Here is an 18,647-nt window from a genome sequence, read left to right on the forward strand (position 1 = left end):
CTCTAGAGCCTTGGTGGCCGTCAGGTCTTGGCACCAAGTGCCTGCCCAGCCTGTGATGGGTCAGCCTTACAGAGGACCTCGGGTCCTGACTCTGGCCCTTTTTCCTTACCTAAAGCTATGAGGGACTGGGGGGGAAGGCCAGACAGTCCCGCCGCCTCAGGGGTCCTCAGGCCCTGCCAGTAACCTGCAGTGCTGCCCCACAGTGACCTGCAATGACTTGTGACCTTCAGTGGCCAGGCACGATGACACACACCTGTAATCCCAGCTACTTGGAAGGTTGGGCAGGAGGATTGTGAGTTTGGGGTAACCCTGGACAATTTAGCAAGACCCCGTCTCGAAATTTAAAAAAAAAAAATTAAAGGCTGGGGATATTGCTCAGTTGTAGATATCCCTGCGTTCAGTCCCCAGTACTGCCCCCCAAAAATCTCGTCAGTTATCTGCTGCAACTGTTGTGGTGACTTGTGGTCATCTTTAGTGACCTGGATGGCCTGTGGTTATCAAAGGTGACCTGTCAATCAACAGAAGGTTTTAGGGACGTGAAGTAGTGTCTGGAAGGTACTCAGAGTCTTCTGGTAGAAGCCGAGGAGGTGAAGATAGTGGAGGTGTCCCCTTAGCACCAGGGACCCGAGAGGAAGATCAGCCCCAGGGCCTCTGGCAGGGGCTACCTAGGAACGGCCCGGAGAAGCCCAGCAGGGCTGAGCAACAGAGCGCCCAGTGCCCAGCACCCAGAGCCCAGCCCTGCCTCCACAGTGCAGCAACACCAGGTTGACTCCCAGCCGCCGGGCACTTCGGGCCTTTGCCCCAGCCTGCCGCAGCCCCTCCCAGGACAGCGCCTGCAGCCAGGCCTTAGCAGTCTTTATACCTGCTCCTCCTTCCCTTCCGCCCAGTGCAGAGGGGCAGAAAGCACACGCAGAAGCTGAACTGAGAGCCAAGGTACTGACCCATGGTAGCAGCGGGCTGGAAGGCCCTGCCCCGCTCTCCCAGGGCAGTGGCTTCAGAGTCGTGCACATAGCCTTGCAGGCAGACCCTGTGTGACAACGGAAGGCTCAGGAAGCACAGTGACCAGCACCCCCACAGATGCTGCTCGCTGCCCGCAGCACACCTGGGCCAGGCTCCCGTTGCCAGGAGAGGGGAGGCAGGAAGGCAGTTCCTGGGCACCACACAGGGCTGGAGTCACCTCCAACATGCAGAGGAGCAGTGGGAGGGGCCCCTGCTCCCAGGACCAAGGCGCAGGGACAGTGCCCACTGGCACCAGCACAGACTGAGGCAGGGGGCTTCCTGCCACATCTGGCCCCATAGTGACAGACCACAGTCACCGGGCCACACGGGGCAGGCGAACAGGTGCGTGATGAGAGAGGAGCTGGCACCTCAAATCAGAACGTCACCAGCAAGCGTGAAGGCCCACGCAGCCGGGTGACCCAGCGGGAGGCCAAGCCCACTGGGAATCCAGTCGCCGCGGCTCGAGGCCAGGGACAGGACGCGTCTCCAGTGGAGAGGCCTCGGGGGCCCCAGCTCCACACAGCCTCCCCAGGGTCAGCACACAGCACTCCCACCTCAGGCAGGACGCCTGGGACTCAAGGTGTCCTGGGCACTCAGGGAGGGACGGCCTGCACTCCAGATGTCAGTGTCACCAGGGACCAGCCCTCCAACGCCCGTGTGTCCTGGGTCCCAGACAGGAGACTCAAGCCGGGAAGGGCCTGGTGGGAACACCGGGTGGAGTCGCGCGTCCCTGTCCCCGTCAGAGAGCAGGGGCTGAAGGCCCGGGGCGTGAGGTGGTGCGAGGGCTCCATGTGCTCTCAGAGAGCAGGGAGGAGGGGAGGCTCACGTGGAGGGTTAGGATTAGGGTTAGGGTTAGAGCAGCACACAGCCGCCACCCGCCCCCAGGGGGCGCTGTCTTACAGCTCCTCTCTCCAAGGCAGGTCCCCGCCAGCCGCGAGGGGTCTCAAGCTGGCCACACTTCTCCCCCTAGGCCCTGAGGCCCTGCCTTCTGCCCCCAGGGACCTGCACAGAGGGCCGTTCTGCTCGCTGGCCAACCCTAGGACTCAAGTCGGCTTGCTTCCTGCCACAGGCTGTCCCGCCCTGTTGGGGTTTCCAGGGCAGCTCCAGGCTGTGTCCCTTGTCCACTGGGGGGCACTTTTGGCCACCTGGAGGCTCTGGTCAGCAGCCGGCTTGAAGGCCCTGCCACAGCTGGCCCCTGGGGGAAGGGCCTGCTGGTCTGCCTGCTGGTCTGCCTGCTGGTCTGCCTGCTGGTCTGCCTGCTGGTCTGCCTGCTGGGGCCTGGAGCGCCCGACTCGGCAGCCTCCCCAGGACGGCTTGGTCAGTGTCTGGTGGAGGTCACTGAGTCGTCTCAGTGGGCCAGACACTTCCATTTCCTCCAAGATGGTGACGTCAGTGCCCAGGCAGGGCAGTATCCCCACCCTGGGGTGAGTACAGGGGTGGGACTGCCACTGTACCTGCTCAGGGTGCCTTTGTTAAAAAAGAGTCCCCCTGAATATGTCTCAGGTTGTGTGATCTTTATTTTGGGGAAAGACTTCACAGAGTCATAAAAATAAATTTTTCTTTTTCCCCTCAGCAGGGATTGAACCCAGGATTGCGTAAACACTGAACTGCATCCCTTGTTTATTTGTTTGTGTGTTTTTGTTTGGAGACAGGACAGGGCCTTGCTAAGTTGCTTAGGGCCTCACTTAATCGCTGGGACTGATTTTGAATTTGCAATCCTCCCGCCGCAGCCTCCCAAGCTGCCAGGATTATGGACGTGTGCCACCAAACCTGGTCAAAATAGACATAGCTGACAGAAATTTATCAGCAACTGACCCAGGGAGGTCCACTCTACATCTCCTAGGTCAGTGTTGAGCCTGGAACAGGGACACGGCTGGGGCCGTTCCTCTCTGCTGTGCACTTATGACAATTGAGGGGCCAGGGCACCACCAGACTGCTGGGTCACGTGGACGCCATCTCTGGGTCAAGGGGCCTGCATTTTAGAGCAAATTTTCCCTCAAACTCTAGATGTCTGAAGCCAGGTGCAGTGGGGCCCACCCATATTCCCAGAACTCTGGAGGCTGAGGCAGGAAGATCTCAAGTTCAAGGTTAGCCTGCGCAACTTAATGAGACCCTGTCCCAAAAATAAAAATGAGGACTGGGGTTGTGGCTCAGCAGTAGAGCGCACACCTAGCACCTGTGAGGCGCTGAGTTTGATCCTCAGTACCACATAAAAATAAAATCAAGGTCTTGTGTTCCCCTACAACTAAAACAAAATATTTTAAAAATAAGTAAATTAAAATGAAAGGACGGGGAGTGCGGCTCCACAGCAGAGCGCTCGCCCGCGTGTGCAGGCCCGGCTCGTCCCAGCCCTGAGCACAGGCCGCCAGCCTCTGGAGTCTGCCTCCTGTCTGAAGGCGGCTGCAGAGCAGAGGCCCCCACAGAGCCAGCCTTGAAACAGGACGGTCCCCCGCATCCTGGGAAGGCCACACCCGCAGGGGGTCAGAGGCACCAGTCACACACACTGGAGGGGACGCCCGGGGGTCTGGGGTACTCCTGCCTGCCGCCGCACCCCTCCTGGCCTGGCCTCGGAGCCGCAGGACTTTCCTTGTTCAAGAGAAAGGCAGGCGTGGCCCTTTGCTGTGTCATTCCATGACCCCCAGGTCCCTCGTGGCCTGCAGCATGGGCTGGAGGTACGCAGTGCCCCATGGCTCCCGGGGCACCTGGGGACAGCAGTACCTGGAGGGCTTGGGTGCCTTCCAGTCCTGGGAAGCTGGCCAGGACAGGGCACTCAGGTCTGTTCCAGGGACTCGGGGCTCCTGTGGCCAGAACGGGAGCAACCTGGCTTCTCTCCCAAGTGCCAGGGCCCGGGGCGTCACTGGCTTCTCCTGTGCCCTGGTCTTACCCTAAAGGCCCCCTTGTGCTGCACCTGTACTTGCACATGGCCGTGTGTGGCCCAGGCTCCAGGTCCCCGCAGCAGCCTCCTCCCCCTTGGGCCCCTGGCTTTCTCCTCCTGGTCTGTGGTGTCCAGAGAGGGGTGGAGAAGGGTGAGCCCAGGGGGAGGGGAAGCGGCTAGTGCAGGCCCAGGGCTGCGGGAGGGTGAGAAGCAGCCTGGTACTGCAGCCCTGAGCCAGAGGCTCGCTCTGGCCACTCCCCCGGAACCAAGGGAGAAAGGTGCTGAAAAGCAGGAAAGGCGCTCTGGTGGGTGCGGCCACCTGCAAAGTCCAGGGACCACCTTCCACCCTGTTTCCAGGTGCTGACACTAGCTACCCGGCAGCTGGCCAGGCCCGCACCTTGTCAGGCTGTCCTGGCCGGCTGTGGTCTGGTGCCACTGCCTCAGGGTCGGTCCGGCGGGGCCTTGTCCGTCAGAAACCTGCTGTGGTCTGGGGTAGGCCGACTCACACAGGGTGTCTGTTTCCCTGGGAACCTGAGGTGACTCGGCAAAGGAGACGGATCCATGGGAGGCTCTTAGTTGCCCACTGGACATTCGCAGGCCCGAGGGAGGAGTCTGCAGTCCTTGTCACAGATGGAGAAGCAGCGCCCACACAGGGTGCAGTCCTCTTGGGTCTGGGGGTTTGCCCTGGGGGAGCCACTGTGCTGGTTGGGTGTACGAGTTCTCATTGTCCCCTCTCAAGGACACAAGGGCCACGCCCTGCAGGGCTGTGGGGGAGGGACTCTCAGAGACTCTGAGTTAGGGGTGGCCAAGGCCTGTGGCCAGCAGAAAAAGGACGAGAGACCTGGGCAGGCCGCAGCCTGGAGAGGAGGGCCTGTGGTGCGCTGACCTGCAGGGGAGCGGCCACCCGCCAGGCAGGCAGCAGGGCCATTCTGGGAGGGCCCTGTGGTCTGGGGTCTTACAGGGTGTCTGTGTGTGGGTTTTGTTTCCAGGGCCTTGCAGATGAGAGACCCGTGGGGACCAAGGACCAGCTGGGGGCACAGCCCCCGCAGACCTTATCCGTGCCCCACCTGCAGCGGAAGCTGAAGGCAGCGGCTAAGAAGATCCTGCGCCTCCGCCTGGAGAAGGAGCAGCTCCTGGAGATGGGGAACCGGCTCCGGGCAGAGCAGGGACACCCCAAAGGTGAGTCCCTGGGAACAGGACTGGCCGGGGCCAGGACTGCCAGGACCTCTCCCTGCATACCTGTCGCCTCCTCACTCATCTGCCCACTGCCCTCGGGCGCATTTCGGCAAGATGACAATTGTCAAGCTTTAAGCATCTGTGATGGCCCAAAGGCCAGCTCTGGAGCGCCCACCATCTGGCCATGCCTTCTATCCACTGCCTGAACACTACGAGCAGCTGGGGCCGGGACTAGGGTGACATCAGCCTGCTGCAGACATGAAACTCCAGGCAGTGTGCCCTTAGCAGCTGGCAGCAGTGGGCATGGTGGCCTTGCAATTCAGGAGGCCAAGGCAGGAGGACCCCGAGTTCCAAGCCAGCCTCAACAACTTAGCGATGCCCAGCCTGAGAATCATAAAAAGGGCTGAGACGTGGCTCAGTGGTGAAGTGCCCCCCAAAACCTGGGAGCCACAGCACGGTAAAGGGTCCAGCAGGAGTGGCACTTGGCCTGCCCCAGCTGGAGAGCTCTTTGGAAGGCGCCATGGGGCTGGGGCCCTGGGGTCCCTGAGGCCCTGGGTTCGGCCTCCAGCAGCACAGTGGGAGGAGGAGAAGAGGGAAGGCAGGAAGACCGGTCACCATCCAAGGGAAGGGGGTCAGGGTGCTGTGCCTCGTCCTCCAGGCTCTGCCGGGGGCTGGCTGCAGGGTGACAGTGGGGGTTTTCACATGTCCTTCTGTGGCTTCTGAAGACACCTGGCAGAGGGCAGGAGAAGCAGCCCCGGGCGCAGGGCCGCAGAGCTCCCAGGAGCGTGGGCTCCTGGAGGAGGTCTGAGTGGAGCAGGGGCGTCCACACTTCCACACCAGAGCACGCTGGAGTCTCACCTGTAGTCAGCCCCACTGTTCTGAGACCAGGTCAGCCTGCCCCTTGGGGGTATTTGAAAGTCATTATCAAAGTGGCTTTGTCCTGAGAACCAGCCCCTGAAAGAGGAGCAGTAAACAGGCCTTAGCGGAGGTGTTGGGAGGTGTGGATGGTGGACACTGACCATGGTCCACCCTCGCTGCCCCCTTGGGGCACCTAGGAGTGCAGGGCGCAGGCTGGGGACAGTGTGGGCAGGAGGCTCTCCCCCACACCAACGCCTTCCCCTCGGGCACTTTCAGCAGTTCACACGGAAGTGGCTTCTCTTTGGCCCCAGGAGCCTTGACCTGCGCTGTCCCAGCCCTTTTCATTTTGTCTTGAGAGAGGATTTTGTAAGTTTCCCGGCCTCAGACTTGCCTCCTGAGGGCTGGCTCCTGCTGTGGGTTTAGCAGTTGGCGCTCCCTCGCCTCTTTCCAGATTCCATTCTGGGCTGTCCTCTTCTAAACGGAGACGGCCCTCCCCTGTCAGGTGTGAGGCCCTGCCTTGGCCTCTGCGCCAGCCTCTGCCAGCTTGGCCACATTGTCCTGGCTGACCATCCCTTCCAGTGGATCTGTCTTCCTGCTCCCGGGGCTTCTTACAGCCCGCTGAGCCGCACTGCCTGTGTTTGAGCAAGTACCTGTTCTGCTCTCCCTCCGCCCACCTGCCTGCCCACATCCCAGGGTGCAGTCCCTGCGTGGAGCCAGAGTCTGCATGCAGGGCCGAGGGGAGCCACGGTCTGCTCCCACTGCAGAGCCCAGGGCAGTGCGCACCTCTGCGCCTCCTCCGCGGGCTGCTGGCCTCTGCCTCTGGACCGTGCCCGCGTGTGGCTTTGGCCCTTCTCACTCCACTGGAAGACCACCCCCACCCACAGCCTGTGCTCCTTCCCTTCCTTCTGGGCTGTGCTCCCTCCGTCACCTGTGAGCCTCTCCCTGTTTCTCTTCTCTTGTTTAATGAGCCCGAATTCACTTCAGCATGTGCTTCCAGGGCCCTCGGCTCAAACTGCCCGCCCCCACACAGGCCAGGGGCCATTTCATCTGAGTGTCTCTAAGGAAGAGGCATCAGAGGTAAAGATCCCAGACTGGGACACTCCCACACCTGACCTCCGAGGAGCCCAGCCGGGGCTGGGAGGTGCCAGGAGTCCCTGTGGCAGGGGAGCAGGGCTCCGCCCGTCCCCTGGCTTCTCAGATGAGAAAGCTGAGGCTGCCTGGCCATCCCCAGCACCACCGGGAGAAGGGTGAGGACGCGGTGGAGGCCTTCCCAGAGGGCACTTTAGGGCTCCCACCCGTCTGGTTCTTCTGGAACACTGCTTAGAGACCTGAGTCTGGGGTGGGCACAGAGCACCTGCTGGGGCGGGCCAGGCCGGAGCTCTCTCCCAGTGCTGCTGCCTGGGGAGGAGGGAGGGGCTGTGTGCTCACAGGAACCCCTCCCCCAGGTCCTGCAGGCCCTGCAAGGCCCCTTCCCACCAGGCACCGCTGCCCGCTGTGGGCTGGGGCTTTTCCTGGGCCTGCTCCTCCTCCCCACAGCTCCTCCTCCTCACTGCTGCCTCCAGGCAGCGTGTCTGCCCAGGCAGGCCTGTGTGTCAGAACCGGGGATGGCGCGTCAGGGTCCGTGGGCACACAGGAGCCACGGGAGGGCTGGGCAGGAGTGGCCAGTTCTTGGGTTTGGAGGGAGACAGTGGGCAGAGAACAGAGGACGTGGGACTCTGCTCATCCCACGCCCCCTGCCCCCCAGCCCAGCGCCTGGTCCTGGCAGCAAGGCTGGGCCAGGCTGGTCTCTGCATCTCCACTGGTTCCTACACCGTGGGGCCACAGTCATTAAGTGGAGTGACCTGCTGTGACCAATTCCTGGTCATGGTTCACAGTTTCAGAATGAGACCTGCCCTGCCCGCAGCCGAGCACGCCTGCTATTGGCAGCTGTCCGCCAGCACCCCAGCCACCTCCCGGTGGTCCCCACGTGTGACCTGCAGCCCCTGCCTTGGAGCGGCCCGCCAGTCTGCCCACTGGCCGCAGTGCGCCTTCAACCCAAGAGCCTTGCCCGCTCTGTGGGGCTCATGCCTGCCCAGTGCACCCCGTCAGGCCAAAAAGACTTTGATTTTCTCATCAAAAAAATGATGATTTCTCATTGTAAAGATTTAAAACCGTGCTGGGTATGGTGGTCCACGCTCGGGAGGCCGAAGCAGCAGGACCACAAGTTCAAGCCCAGGCTGGGCAATTCAGCATGACCCTGTCTCCAAGTAAAGAGGGCTGGGGTCATGGCTCAGTGGGAGAGCGCTTGCCTAGCGTAAGCAGGCACCACCTGGTTCGAGCCTCAGCACCACATACAAAAATAAACACAAATAGAAAAGGCTGGGATATGGCTTTGTGGTAGAGCACCCCTGGGTTTAATCCCCAGTGCCAAAAAAAACATTGATTTTTTTAAACAGTGCTGAAAAGTACACAGAAAAACAAAAGTTGCTAATTAGAGTTAGTTCACCCTTTTGTGAAAAGGCTCGGCACTTCTGTCCTTTGACTCTGTTCACACTCATGCACGTGCCCTGGTCCGTGCACCCAGGTGTGTGTGCGTGCCTGCTCACACACCTCCAAGGCCATGTGCACAGCCTCCATCTCAGGTGCAGCCGACAGACGGGCCACGCATCCGTGAGCTCTTCTCCCTTGGCCCACAGGTGCCGTCCCCTGCAGGTGTCTAGAGATGCTTATGGCAGCGCGTAAAAACGCCTCTGATCACAGCCTCACAAGAACTAAGTAGCATCGAAAGTGTTATTTCTGCCCAATCAAGATAGGTAAAAAGCCTGGGCACAGTGTGCGCCCACCTGTAAACCCCAGCAAAGCTGAAGAGGAGGATCTCAAGTCCGAGTCCAGGCTTAGCAACTTAATTCAGTCATCTAGCACCCCTGAGTCGAGTCCCCAGTACGGTAAAAGTGCTTTAAAAATGCCTCTGCTTTAGTTTCCAATATGATAAACAGCTGTGATTATACTTCTCCCCCCGCAGTGAGGATAAGAACAAGAACTTCTTGGAGTCCTGAATTGATTCCTGGCTCTAGAAATGTTATGTCCATAGTAATTATGCAGTATGTCAGCTTAAAGAAACCTCTCGGGGATATCAGTTCATGGAAAGATGTTCATGTTGTGCGGGGACCCAGGCAGTGGGATGCTCAAGCACTTACCGCAGCTGTCGTTTTTAAGCATGTATATTTCACACTTCTGCTGCTGCTGCTGCTTTTTTTTTTTTTTTTTTGACAGAGTTGTGCAGTGTTGCCCAGACTGGCCCCCAACTGGGGGCCCCACGGTCCTCCTGCCTCAGCCACCCCCGCGGCTGGGCCCACAGGTGCCCAGCGGCCACTCGGGTCTCCCTGCGTGCTGCAGAGCAGGTCTGCCTTCGGCTCTGCTGACCGGAGGGAGCCCTGTGGTGCAGGGAGCCCGCGGGGGCAGGTTCCCTGGTGGAGAGGCAACTGGCTGGAAGAGGAGCGTGCTGTCCTTGAGTGTTTGTGTTCGGCCGTCCAGGAGTGACTGCACACAGAGCACAGACCCTGTCCTGGTCTCGTTTCCAGGGACACTGCCCTGTCCTCCCCGGCCTCCCACCCCCCAGGCCCAGGACCAGGGAAGGGCGCCCGAGGCGCCTTGGGACCACAGCCCACCTCTGGGACAGGTGAAGACCCACGCCACCTTTCAGGTAACTCTTCAGCCCTGCTGCCTGCCGCAGGACTAAGGGGGACAGGAGAGGCCTCTGTTCCCAGCGGCACGTCGAGGTGCTGTTATGGTTCTTTGAGTCACTGTTTTTCCGTATATGCTTTATTATGATTTTGCCCACCTGGGTGTTATTTTTTTAAATCCTTGTCAATATAAGTTAAAAAATATGAATGTCTGTAGAGCTGTGAAATGTTCTTACGTTTTTAGGGCATTCAATGTCTCTAACGTTTATTGGCCTTTATATTTCTTCTTAGTTATTTATGCATGTTTGAATTTTTCTACTGGTGTGTTTATTCTTGTTGGTTTGTAAGACTTCTTTATATATTAAGGCAATTGTTGCTTGTCTGTCACAACTCTTTCCAAATTTGTCATTTGTTTTTTAATTTCCTTTTAAAAAAAAATCCTCAGATAAACCAGACACTGTGGGGCATACCTGTGATTCCAGTGACTCTGGAGTCTTAGGCAGGAAAATCAAAAGTTCAAGACCAGCCTGGGCCATTTAGCAAGGCCCTGTCTCCAAACAAAAAGTAGAAAAGACTAGGGGTGTGGCTCAGTGGTAAAGCACCCTGGGTTCAAGCCCCAGTTTAGAAAAAAAAAAAAAAATCCTTAAATAACTTGAAAACGTTTTTTCAATCTAATGAACTCACAGTCTGGTGGTTTATTGAACTGTTTTCCACTCGGAAGGTTTGTTTCTGTTCAGTGAAGGCGGATAGCCACCATTTTTTCCGGCGTTTTATTCTGTTAACTCTCAGGGTGCCCTGTAAATAATCACCCTCCTTTTATTTCCCCTTTTTGCAGTACCATGAACTCACCCAGGGGGGCTCTGCTGTGGTCTGCACCCCAGTCCTTGGTGCGTTTTATTTTGAGGTGGGGTCTTGCTGAGTTGCCCAGGTCGACTTGAGCTTGCGACCCTCCTGCCTCAGCTCCCGAGTCCCTGGGGTCACAGGTGTGTCCACTGCCCCTGACTCATGTCCATCTTCCTAGGACAGGGCCAAATGACAGTCTAGAGCTACGGGGCCGGCTCACACCCCCAAAGCACAGGGAGACCCTTGAGTTTGCTGCATGTGGGTGACTTTGAAGGTCAACAGGTTAACATCTGTATTTTCTGCTCTTTTCAGTATTATTTTTTGAATATTAAATGTTTAAAAGAATTAATAGTCTATTTCTCAGAGCAGTTTTAGTTTTATGGAAAAATTGGGTGAAAAGTGCCAAGTTCCTATAGCCCCCTTTCCCGTTGTGGGTCTTGCTTGGTGTGGTGCTTGGTGTGGTGCTGGTGTGGGGCTTGGTGTGGGGCTTGGTGCAGTTCTTGGTGTGGTGCTGGTGTGGGGCTTGGTGTGGGGCTTGGTGCAGTTCTTGGTGTGGTGCTGGTGTGGTGCTTGGTGTGGTGCGTGTGCGGTGTTTGGTGTGGTGCTTGGTGTGGTGCTTGGTGTGGTGCTGGTGTGGTGCTTGGTGTGGTGCTTGGTGTGGTGCTGGTGTGGTGCTTGGTGTGGTGCTGGTGTGGTGCTTGGTGTGGTGCTGGTGTGGTGCTTGGTGTGGTGCTTGTGTGGTGTTTGGTGTGGTCCTGGTGTGGTGCTGGTGTGGTGCTGGTGTGGTGCTGGGTGTGGTGCATGTGCAGTGTTTAGTGTGGTGCTGGTGTGGTGCTGGTGTGGTCCTGGTGTGGTCCTGGTGTGGTGCTGGTGTGGTACTTGTTTAGTGTGGTGCTGGTGTGGTGCTGGTGTGGTGCTTGGTGTGGTGCTGGTGTGGTCCTGGTGTGGTCCTGGTGTGGTCCTGGTGTGGTCCTGGTGTGGTGCTGGTGTGGTACTTGGTGTGGTGCTGGTGTGGTGCTTGGTGTGGTGCTTGGTGTGGTGCTGGTGTGGTACTTGGTGTGGTGCTGGTGTGGTGCTTGGTGTGGTGCTGGTGTGGTGCTTGGTGTGGTGCTTGTGTGGTGTTTGGTGTGGTCCTGGTGTGGTGCTGGTGTGGTGCTTGGTGTGGTGTTTGGTGTGGTCCTGGTGTGGTGTTTGGAGTGGTGCTGGTGTGGTGCTGGTGTGGTGCTGGTGTGGTGCTTGGTGTGGTGTTTGGTGTGGTCCTGGTGTGGTGTTTGGAGTGGTGCTGGTGTGGTCCTGGTGTGGTGCTGGTGTGGTGCTTGTGTGGTGTTTGGTGTGGTCCTGGTGTGGTGTTTGGAGTGGTGCTGGTGTGGTGCTGGTGTGGTGCTGGTGTGGTGCTTGGTGTGGTGTTTGGTGTGGTCCTGGTGTGGTGTTTGGAGTGGTGCTGGTGTGGTCCTGGTGTGGTGCTGGTGTGGTGCTTGGTGTGGTGTTTGGTGTGGTCCTGGTGTGGTGCTGGTGTGGTGCTGGTGTGGTCCTGGTGTGGTGCTGGTGTGGTGCTTGTGTGGTACTTGTTTAGTGTGGTGCTGGTGTGGTGCTGGTGTGGTGCTTGGTGTAGTGCTTGGTGTGGTGCATGTGCGGTGTTTGGTGTGGTGCTGGTGTGGTCCTGGTGTGGTGCTGGTGTGGTGCTTGGTGTGGTGCTGGTGTGGTCCTGGTGTGGTGCTGGTGTGGTGCTTGTGTGGTACTTGTTTAGTGTGGTGCTGGTGTGGTCCTGGTGTGGTGCTGGTGTGGTGCTTGGTGTGGTGCGTGTGCGGTGTTTGGTGTGGTGCTTGGTGTGGTGCTGGTGTGGTGCTTGGTGTGGTGCTGGTGTGGTGCTTGGTGTGGTGCTTGGTGTGGTGCTGGTGTGGTACTTGGTGTGGTGCTGGTGTGGTGCTTGGTGTGGTGCTGGTGTGGTGCTTGGTGTGGTGCTTGTGTGGTGTTTGGTGTGGTCCTGGTGTGGTGCTGGTGTGGTGCTGGTGTGGTGCTTGGTGTGGTGTTTGGTGTGGTCCTGGTGTGGTGTTTGGAGTGGTGCTGGTGTGGTGCTTGGTGTGGTGTTTGGTGTGGTCCTGGTGTGGTGTTTGGAGTGGTGCTGGTGTGGTCCTGGTGTGGTGCTGGTGTGGTGCTTGGTGTGGTGTTTGGTGTGGTCCTGGTGTGGTGTTTGGAGTGGTGCTGGTGTGGTCCTGGTGTGGTGCTGGTGTGGTGCTTGGTGTGGTGTTTGGTGTGGTCCTGGTGTGGTGCTGGTGTGGTGCTGGTGTGGTCCTGGTGTGGTGCTGGTGTGGTGCTTGTGTGGTACTTGTTTAGTGTGGTGCTGGTGTGGTGCTGGTGTGGTGCTTGGTGTAGTGCTTGGTGTGGTGCATGTGCGGTGTTTGGTGTGGTGCTGGTGTGGTCCTGGTGTGGTGCTGGTGTGGTGCTTGGTGTGGTGCTGGTGTGGTCCTGGTGTGGTGCTGGTGTGGTGCTTGTGTGGTACTTGTTTAGTGTGGTGCTGGTGTGGTCCTGGTGTGGTGCTGGTGTGGTCCTGGTGTGGTGCTGGTGTGGTGCTTGTGTGGTACTTGTTTAGTGTGGTCCTGGTGTGGTGCTGGTGTGGTGCTGGTGTGGTACTTGTTTAGTGTGGTCCTGGTGTGGTGCTTGGTGTGGTGCTGGTGTGGTGCTGGTGTGGTCCTGGTGTGGTGCTGGTGTGGTGCTGGTGTGGTCCTGGTGTGGTGCTGGTGTGGTCCTGGTGTGGTACTTGTTTAGTGTGGTCCTGGTGTGGTGCTGGTGTGGTGCTGGTGTGGTGCTGGTGTGGTACTTGTTTAGTGTGGTCCTGGTGTGGTGCTGGTGTGGTCCTGGTGTGGTGCTGGTGTGGTGCTGGTGTGGTACTTGTTTAGTGTGGTCCTGGTGTGGTGCTGGTGTGGTCCTGGTGTGGTGCTGGTGTGGTGCTGGTGTGGTGCTGGTGTGGTCCTGGTGTGGTGCTGGTGTGGTGCTTGGTGTGGTACTTGTTTAGTGTGGTCCTGGTGTGGTGCTTGGTGTGGTGCTGGTGTGGTGCTGGTGTGGTCCTGGTGTGGTGCTGGTGTGGTGCTGGTGTGGTCCTGGTGTGGTGCTGGTGTGGTCCTGGTGTGGTACTTGTTTAGTGTGGTCCTGGTGTGGTGCTGGTGTGGTGCTGGTGTGGTGCTGGTGTGGTACTTGTTTAGTGTGGTCCTGGTGTGGTGCTGGTGTGGTCCTGGTGTGGTGCTGGTGTGGTGCTGGTGTGGTACTTGTTTAGTGTGGTCCTGGTGTGGTGCTGGTGTGGTCCTGGTGTGGTGCTGGTGTGGTGCTGGTGTGGTGCTGGTGTGGTCCTGGTGTGGTGCTGGTGTGGTGCTGGTGTGGTCTTGGTGTGGTGCTGGTGTGGTCCTGGTGTGGTGCTGGTGTGGTGCTTGTGTGGTACTTGTTTAGTGTGGTGCTGGTGTGGTCCTGGTGTGGTGCTGGTGTGGTCCTGGTGTGGTGCTGGTGTGGTGCTGGTGTGGTACTTGTTTAGTGTGGTGCTGGTGTGGTCCTGGTGTGGTGCTGGTGTGGTGCTTGTGTGATACTTGTTTAGTGTGGTCCTGGTGTGGTGCTGGTGTGGTGCTGGTGTGGTACTTGTTTAGTGTGGTCCTGGTGTGGTGCTGGTGTGGTCCTGGTGTGGTCCTGGTGTGGTGCTGGTGTGGTCCTGGTGTGGTGCTTGGTGTGGTGCTGGTGTAGTGCTTGGTGTGGTACTTGGTGTGGTGCTGGTGTGGTGCTGGTGTGGTGCTGGTGTGGTGCTTGGTGTGGTGCTGGTGTGGTGCTGGTGTGGTGCTTGGTGTGGTGCTGGTGTAGTGCTTGGTGTGGTACTTGGTGTGGTGCTGGTGTGGTGCTGGTGTGGTGCTGGTTTGGTACTTGGTGTGGTGCTGGTGTGGTGCTGGTGTGGTACTTGGTGTGGTGCTTGGTGTGGTGCTGGTGTGGTGCTTGGTGTGGTGCTGGTGTGGTGCTTGGTGTGGTACTTGGTGTGGTGCTGGTGTAGTGCTGGTGTGGTACTTGGTGTGGTGCTGGTGTGGTGCTGGTGTGGTACTTGGTGTGGTGCTTGGTGTGGTGCTGGTGTGGTGCTTGGTGTGGTGCTGGTGTGGTGCTTGGTGTGGTGCTGGTGTGGTGCTTGGTGTGGTGCTGGTGTGGTGCTGGTGTGGTGCTTGGTGTGTGCGCTGTCTGGAGGAGCCCACACTGGGGCTCTGTAGGTTTGGGCACGTGGGTCAGGAGGTGTCCGCCTCTGCAGCGCTCTCCCTCCCTCCCTCCCCTGGCCATGCTGACCCTCGTGTCTCCCTGGTTCTGCCCTCCTACCCAGGGAGCTGGAGCCACAGGACCTGTAGCCTTCTCACCGGCTTCTTAGGCTTAGCCGTGTACAGCTGAGGGGTCTGTCTGTCTGTCTTTTAGTGTTGAATAATATTCCATTTGGTGGACGCTGCCTGCAGGGCAGCACTGCTGGCTCATACCTTGGGCAGAGGCTGGCAGCTGGTCACCGTGAGCATGGACCATGTGCTCCTGCCCTGGGCAGCCTTCTCCTGCCTTGGTGTGTGCTGCCACGCAGCCGCAGTTCCACTCAATGGCTACACCTTGGCATGGTGTGTGCATGCGTGTGTGTTTTAAACTGCTCAAAACCGGGGGTGCAGCTCAGTGGTGCACACGTGCCCGCCCTGTGTGAGGCCTGGGTTTGGTCCCCAGCATTGCTCAATAACTAAACTGCTAATAATCGGCTTCTTTAAAGGGTATCACGGAGGCTGAGCATGGTGGCCTTGCCTGTGACCCCAGCAACTCAGGAGGCAGAGGAACAAAAGTGCCAGCCCAGCCTGGGCAGCCTAGTGAGGCCCTGTCTCAAGATAAAAATGAAAAGGGCTGGGGTGCAGCTCAGCGGTAGAGCACCCCTAGATTCAATCTTAATTACTGCAAAAGAGAGAGAAAAGCAAACAAAACAAAAACTCAGAATCTTACCCAGTCTTGATACGGATCCACGTTGCTGGATGTGCTGTAAATATATTCTCCCCGAGCACATTGGCCTTTTCTGGTTGTTCAAAATGAGAGCTTGGGGCTGGGGACCAGCTCAGCGGTCGAGCGCTTGCCTCGCAGGCACAAGGCCCTGGTCTAATCCCCAGCACCACAAACACCAAAAAGAGCCACTGGAGAGGGACAGGCTGTTCTGCCCTGAGGTGACGCCACTCTGAGTTTGCCCCAGCCAGGAGGAAGTCAACTCTGGCCTGCGTGACGCCACTGAGTTTGCCCCAGCCCCAGGGAGTCAGGCTCTGACTGGGGAGCTGAGAGTCCATGTAGGGGCCGGGGAGCTGGAGGGCAGAGACAGGGGGGCTGTGGGACGTGCAGCTGGGGGAGGAGGGTCCAGCGTGGTCCCTCTGAGGTGCCTCCACAGCCCAAGGCCACACACACAGCCCAGTCCAGGGGCAGCCTGAGCTTCGGCCGAGGGCAGGGTTCTGGACGGAGGGACGGTGCAGGCTCACCAGGAGCTTGCCCTGGGAAGAAGCCTGACAGGAAGCCGGTGGCCACTGGGACCCAGGGAACTGTGCATTAAGTGATGGGCAGGTGGACATGGCCAAGCCAGGCCACAGACCTCCCGCACATGTGTTGCATGTGCTGGTGTCCTGCCGCTGTGCCCAGGAGAGAATGGGGGTCCTGGCCCCCTGGTCACCATGCCCTCTGCTCCATGCAGCTGCGTCTGCCGTGGGGCTTCTCTCTGGCTTCTTGGGCATTTCCCTCCATGCCTCTGGGGCTGTCCTTCCTGGTCCTCCTTCTGCTTGCTTTTCTGCGCCCTTCCCCAGAGTCAGGGTGTGATCAAGCCCTTGGACAGGAGTGGGCAGGGTGGCCTGGTTGGCAACACACCCACAGGTCCTGGGCCTGCTCATGTCCATCGCAGGCCGAGTTCCACCCCAGGCCAAGGCCAGCATCTTCGGGGGTCCCACTTGTCCTCTCCAGGCCAGAACCCTGTGGGCTTCTGCTGGGTGTCCAGGGGCCCAGTGCTTGCTGCCCCCTCCCCAGAAGATAGGCAGGCACATAGCTGGACTGCAGGAAGCCTGCCTTGTCCTGGCTGGTGGAGTAAGCCTCCCCACCCTGGCCATGCCTCGGGTCACCAAATGAAGTGAGCCCATAATGCCAGAGTTCTGGGCACGAGTGTCGTCAGTGCCGTTGGACAGCTTGTGGACATCACCCGAGCCCTTCTTATCACATTGCCACAGGAGGACCCTCAGCACACCAAGAAAGAGCGTCTTTCTGAATGCATGGGCAACAGCCGGCTCGGCTCGGCACACCCCGTCGGCAGGAGCCAGGGCCTTGGAGGCTGGAGGGCCGGCGCAGCGGCCCAGGTGCAGCAGGTGAGGGCAGGCTCAGCGGCCCAGGTGCAGCAGGTGAGGGCAGGCGCAGCGGCCCAGGTGCAGCAGGTGAGGGCAGGCTCAGCGGCCCAGGTGCAGCAGGTGAGGGCAGGCGCAGCGGCCCAGGTGCAGCAGGTGAGGGCAGGCGCAGCGGCCCAGGTGCAGGAGGTGAGGGCAGGCGCAGCGGCCCAGGTGCAGCAGGTGAGGGCAGGCGCAGCGGCCCAGGTGCAGGAGGTGAGGGCAGGCGCAGCGGCCCAGGTGCAGGAGGTGAGGGCAGGCGCAGCGGCCCAGGTGCAGCAGGTGAGGGCAGGCGCAGCGGCCCAGGTGCAGCAGGTGAGGGCAGGCGCAGCGGCCCAGGTGCAGGAGGTGAGGGCAGGCGCAGCGGCCCAGGTGCAGCAGGTGAGGGCAGGCGCAGCGGCCCAGGTGCAGGAGGTGAGGGCAGGCGCAGCGGCCCAGGTGCAGGAGGTGAGGGCAGGCGCAGCGGCCCAGGTGCAGCAGGTGAGGGCAGGCACAGCGGCCCAGGTGCAGCAGGTGAGGGCGAGCCGGGCAGAGGGGGCGGCAGGTGCTGGGACTCACCGCACCTGGAGCCTGTGCTGGGAGCAAGTGCCCTTGGGTCCCAGGGTGGGCCACAAGGGGAGCCAGTGGCCAGAAGGGCGTGGAGGCTGGGGGGACACTGGCACCCCGGGCAGCTCCGCTCTATGCTGGACAGGCGGCTCCTCCCTTCTAAAGGGTCTCTGACCTGAAAGTGGTCGAGCAGCCCTGCCCTCAGGACTGCCAGTGCTGGTGTCCCAGAGCGCTCAGTCCCCTCCTCCACTGTCCTCCCCCCCCCCCCGCCCCAGCGCCCCGGCTGCTCTACCCACTAGGCCGAGGGAGCAGGGCAGGAAAGGGGACTTCCAAGACAACCGTGTCTTTCCTCACTTCTACAGAGGACGCACGAAGCCCCCTGGGTGACCTGCAGACCACCCCAGAAAGAGAACAGGCCCAGGAAGCCCCTGCAGGCCCCGGTCCCTGAGGAGAGCAGCTGCCTCACCCGCAGGTCGTCCTCGCTGGCCAGCAGCTCCCTGCAGGACACCTGGAGGTTGCTAGACCTGGGCTCCAGCCCTTCAGGCCTCCCCTCGCAGGACGACTCAGCACCAGGTAGGAGAGTGGCCTGTCCCGGCTGCCGTCCGTGTGCCCGCCCCTCCCTGAGGCGGACGCCAAGCGGGCGCTGCCTTGATGCCCTTGGCCTCCTGGCTCTGGTTCAGTGCTCCATAAACCCACAGCCCCTCGCCCTGCCTGCAGCCCGTCCCCCGTCCCCCGCAGAGCAGGACCCTGTGGGACAGGAGCCCCTGCCAGCACGGCGCCCCTCGGGTGTGCACAGGCTGCTCTCTGGAGGAGACCTGCGGCTCTCCGTCAGCTCCGTCTGGCGCCAGGGGACGTCACAGGCCCCTCCCGTGCCCCACTCCTGGCGCCCACCGGCTACAGCTCTGGGCATGGAAGAGTTTTCAGGAAAACCCATGTGAAGGGTATGCTCTTGGGCAATGCAGGCAGCAGCTCCTGCAGGAGGTGGAGGGAGGAAAGGCCTGTGGGGGCTGCAGGGGGGGTGTGGCTGGCATGAGAGCCCCTGCCCATTCGCGCCTCCTCTGGCTCACAGCTGAGCACATCACCCACCTGCCAAAGTCCCAGCCACCTGGGAGGCGGAGCAGGAGGCCGCCCGGTCCAGGGCAGCCTCAGCAACTCAGCAAAACCCCATTTCAGAGACAGATAAAAAGGCAGAAGGCCTCTGGTCCCACCCCAGTGGGAAACAGAACCCCAAGGCTAGGGCTGTGCTGCAGCCTGCACCCTCGCCCGCCCGCCCGCTCAGCCCTGGCACACAAGCCAAAGGCACTG

The 18,647-nt window shown here is 59.9% G+C and overlaps 1 protein-coding gene across 5 annotated transcripts in view; it reads left to right on the plus strand.

Annotated features, from left to right (window-relative positions):
• Ccdc57 (coiled-coil domain containing 57) overlaps positions 1 to 18,647 on the plus strand; it is a 101,518-nt gene that overhangs the window by 54,713 nt on the left and 28,158 nt on the right. For 4 of the 5 annotated variants that reach the window (XR_013435769.1, XR_013435770.1, XR_013435771.1 and 1 more), the window contains 4 exons: positions 4,864 to 5,053; positions 9,469 to 9,590; positions 16,647 to 16,781; positions 17,705 to 17,915. Coding sequence is in view for 1 of the 5 variants with exons in the window: in XM_078041363.1 (XP_077897489.1) it covers positions 4,864 to 5,053; positions 9,469 to 9,590; positions 16,647 to 16,781; positions 17,705 to 17,915 (658 nt within the window). In the remaining 4 variants the exon portion in view is untranslated. Of the gene's footprint in view, positions 1 to 4,863; positions 5,054 to 9,468; positions 9,591 to 16,646; positions 16,782 to 17,704; positions 17,916 to 18,647 lie in introns of those variants that run through there. The other variant, XR_013435772.1, reaches the window with a different exon arrangement.

The sequence above is a fragment of the Ictidomys tridecemlineatus genome, chromosome 3 (genome assembly GCF_052094955.1).
Source record: "Ictidomys tridecemlineatus isolate mIctTri1 chromosome 3, mIctTri1.hap1, whole genome shotgun sequence".
Lineage (NCBI taxonomy): Eukaryota > Metazoa > Chordata > Mammalia > Rodentia > Sciuridae > Ictidomys > Ictidomys tridecemlineatus.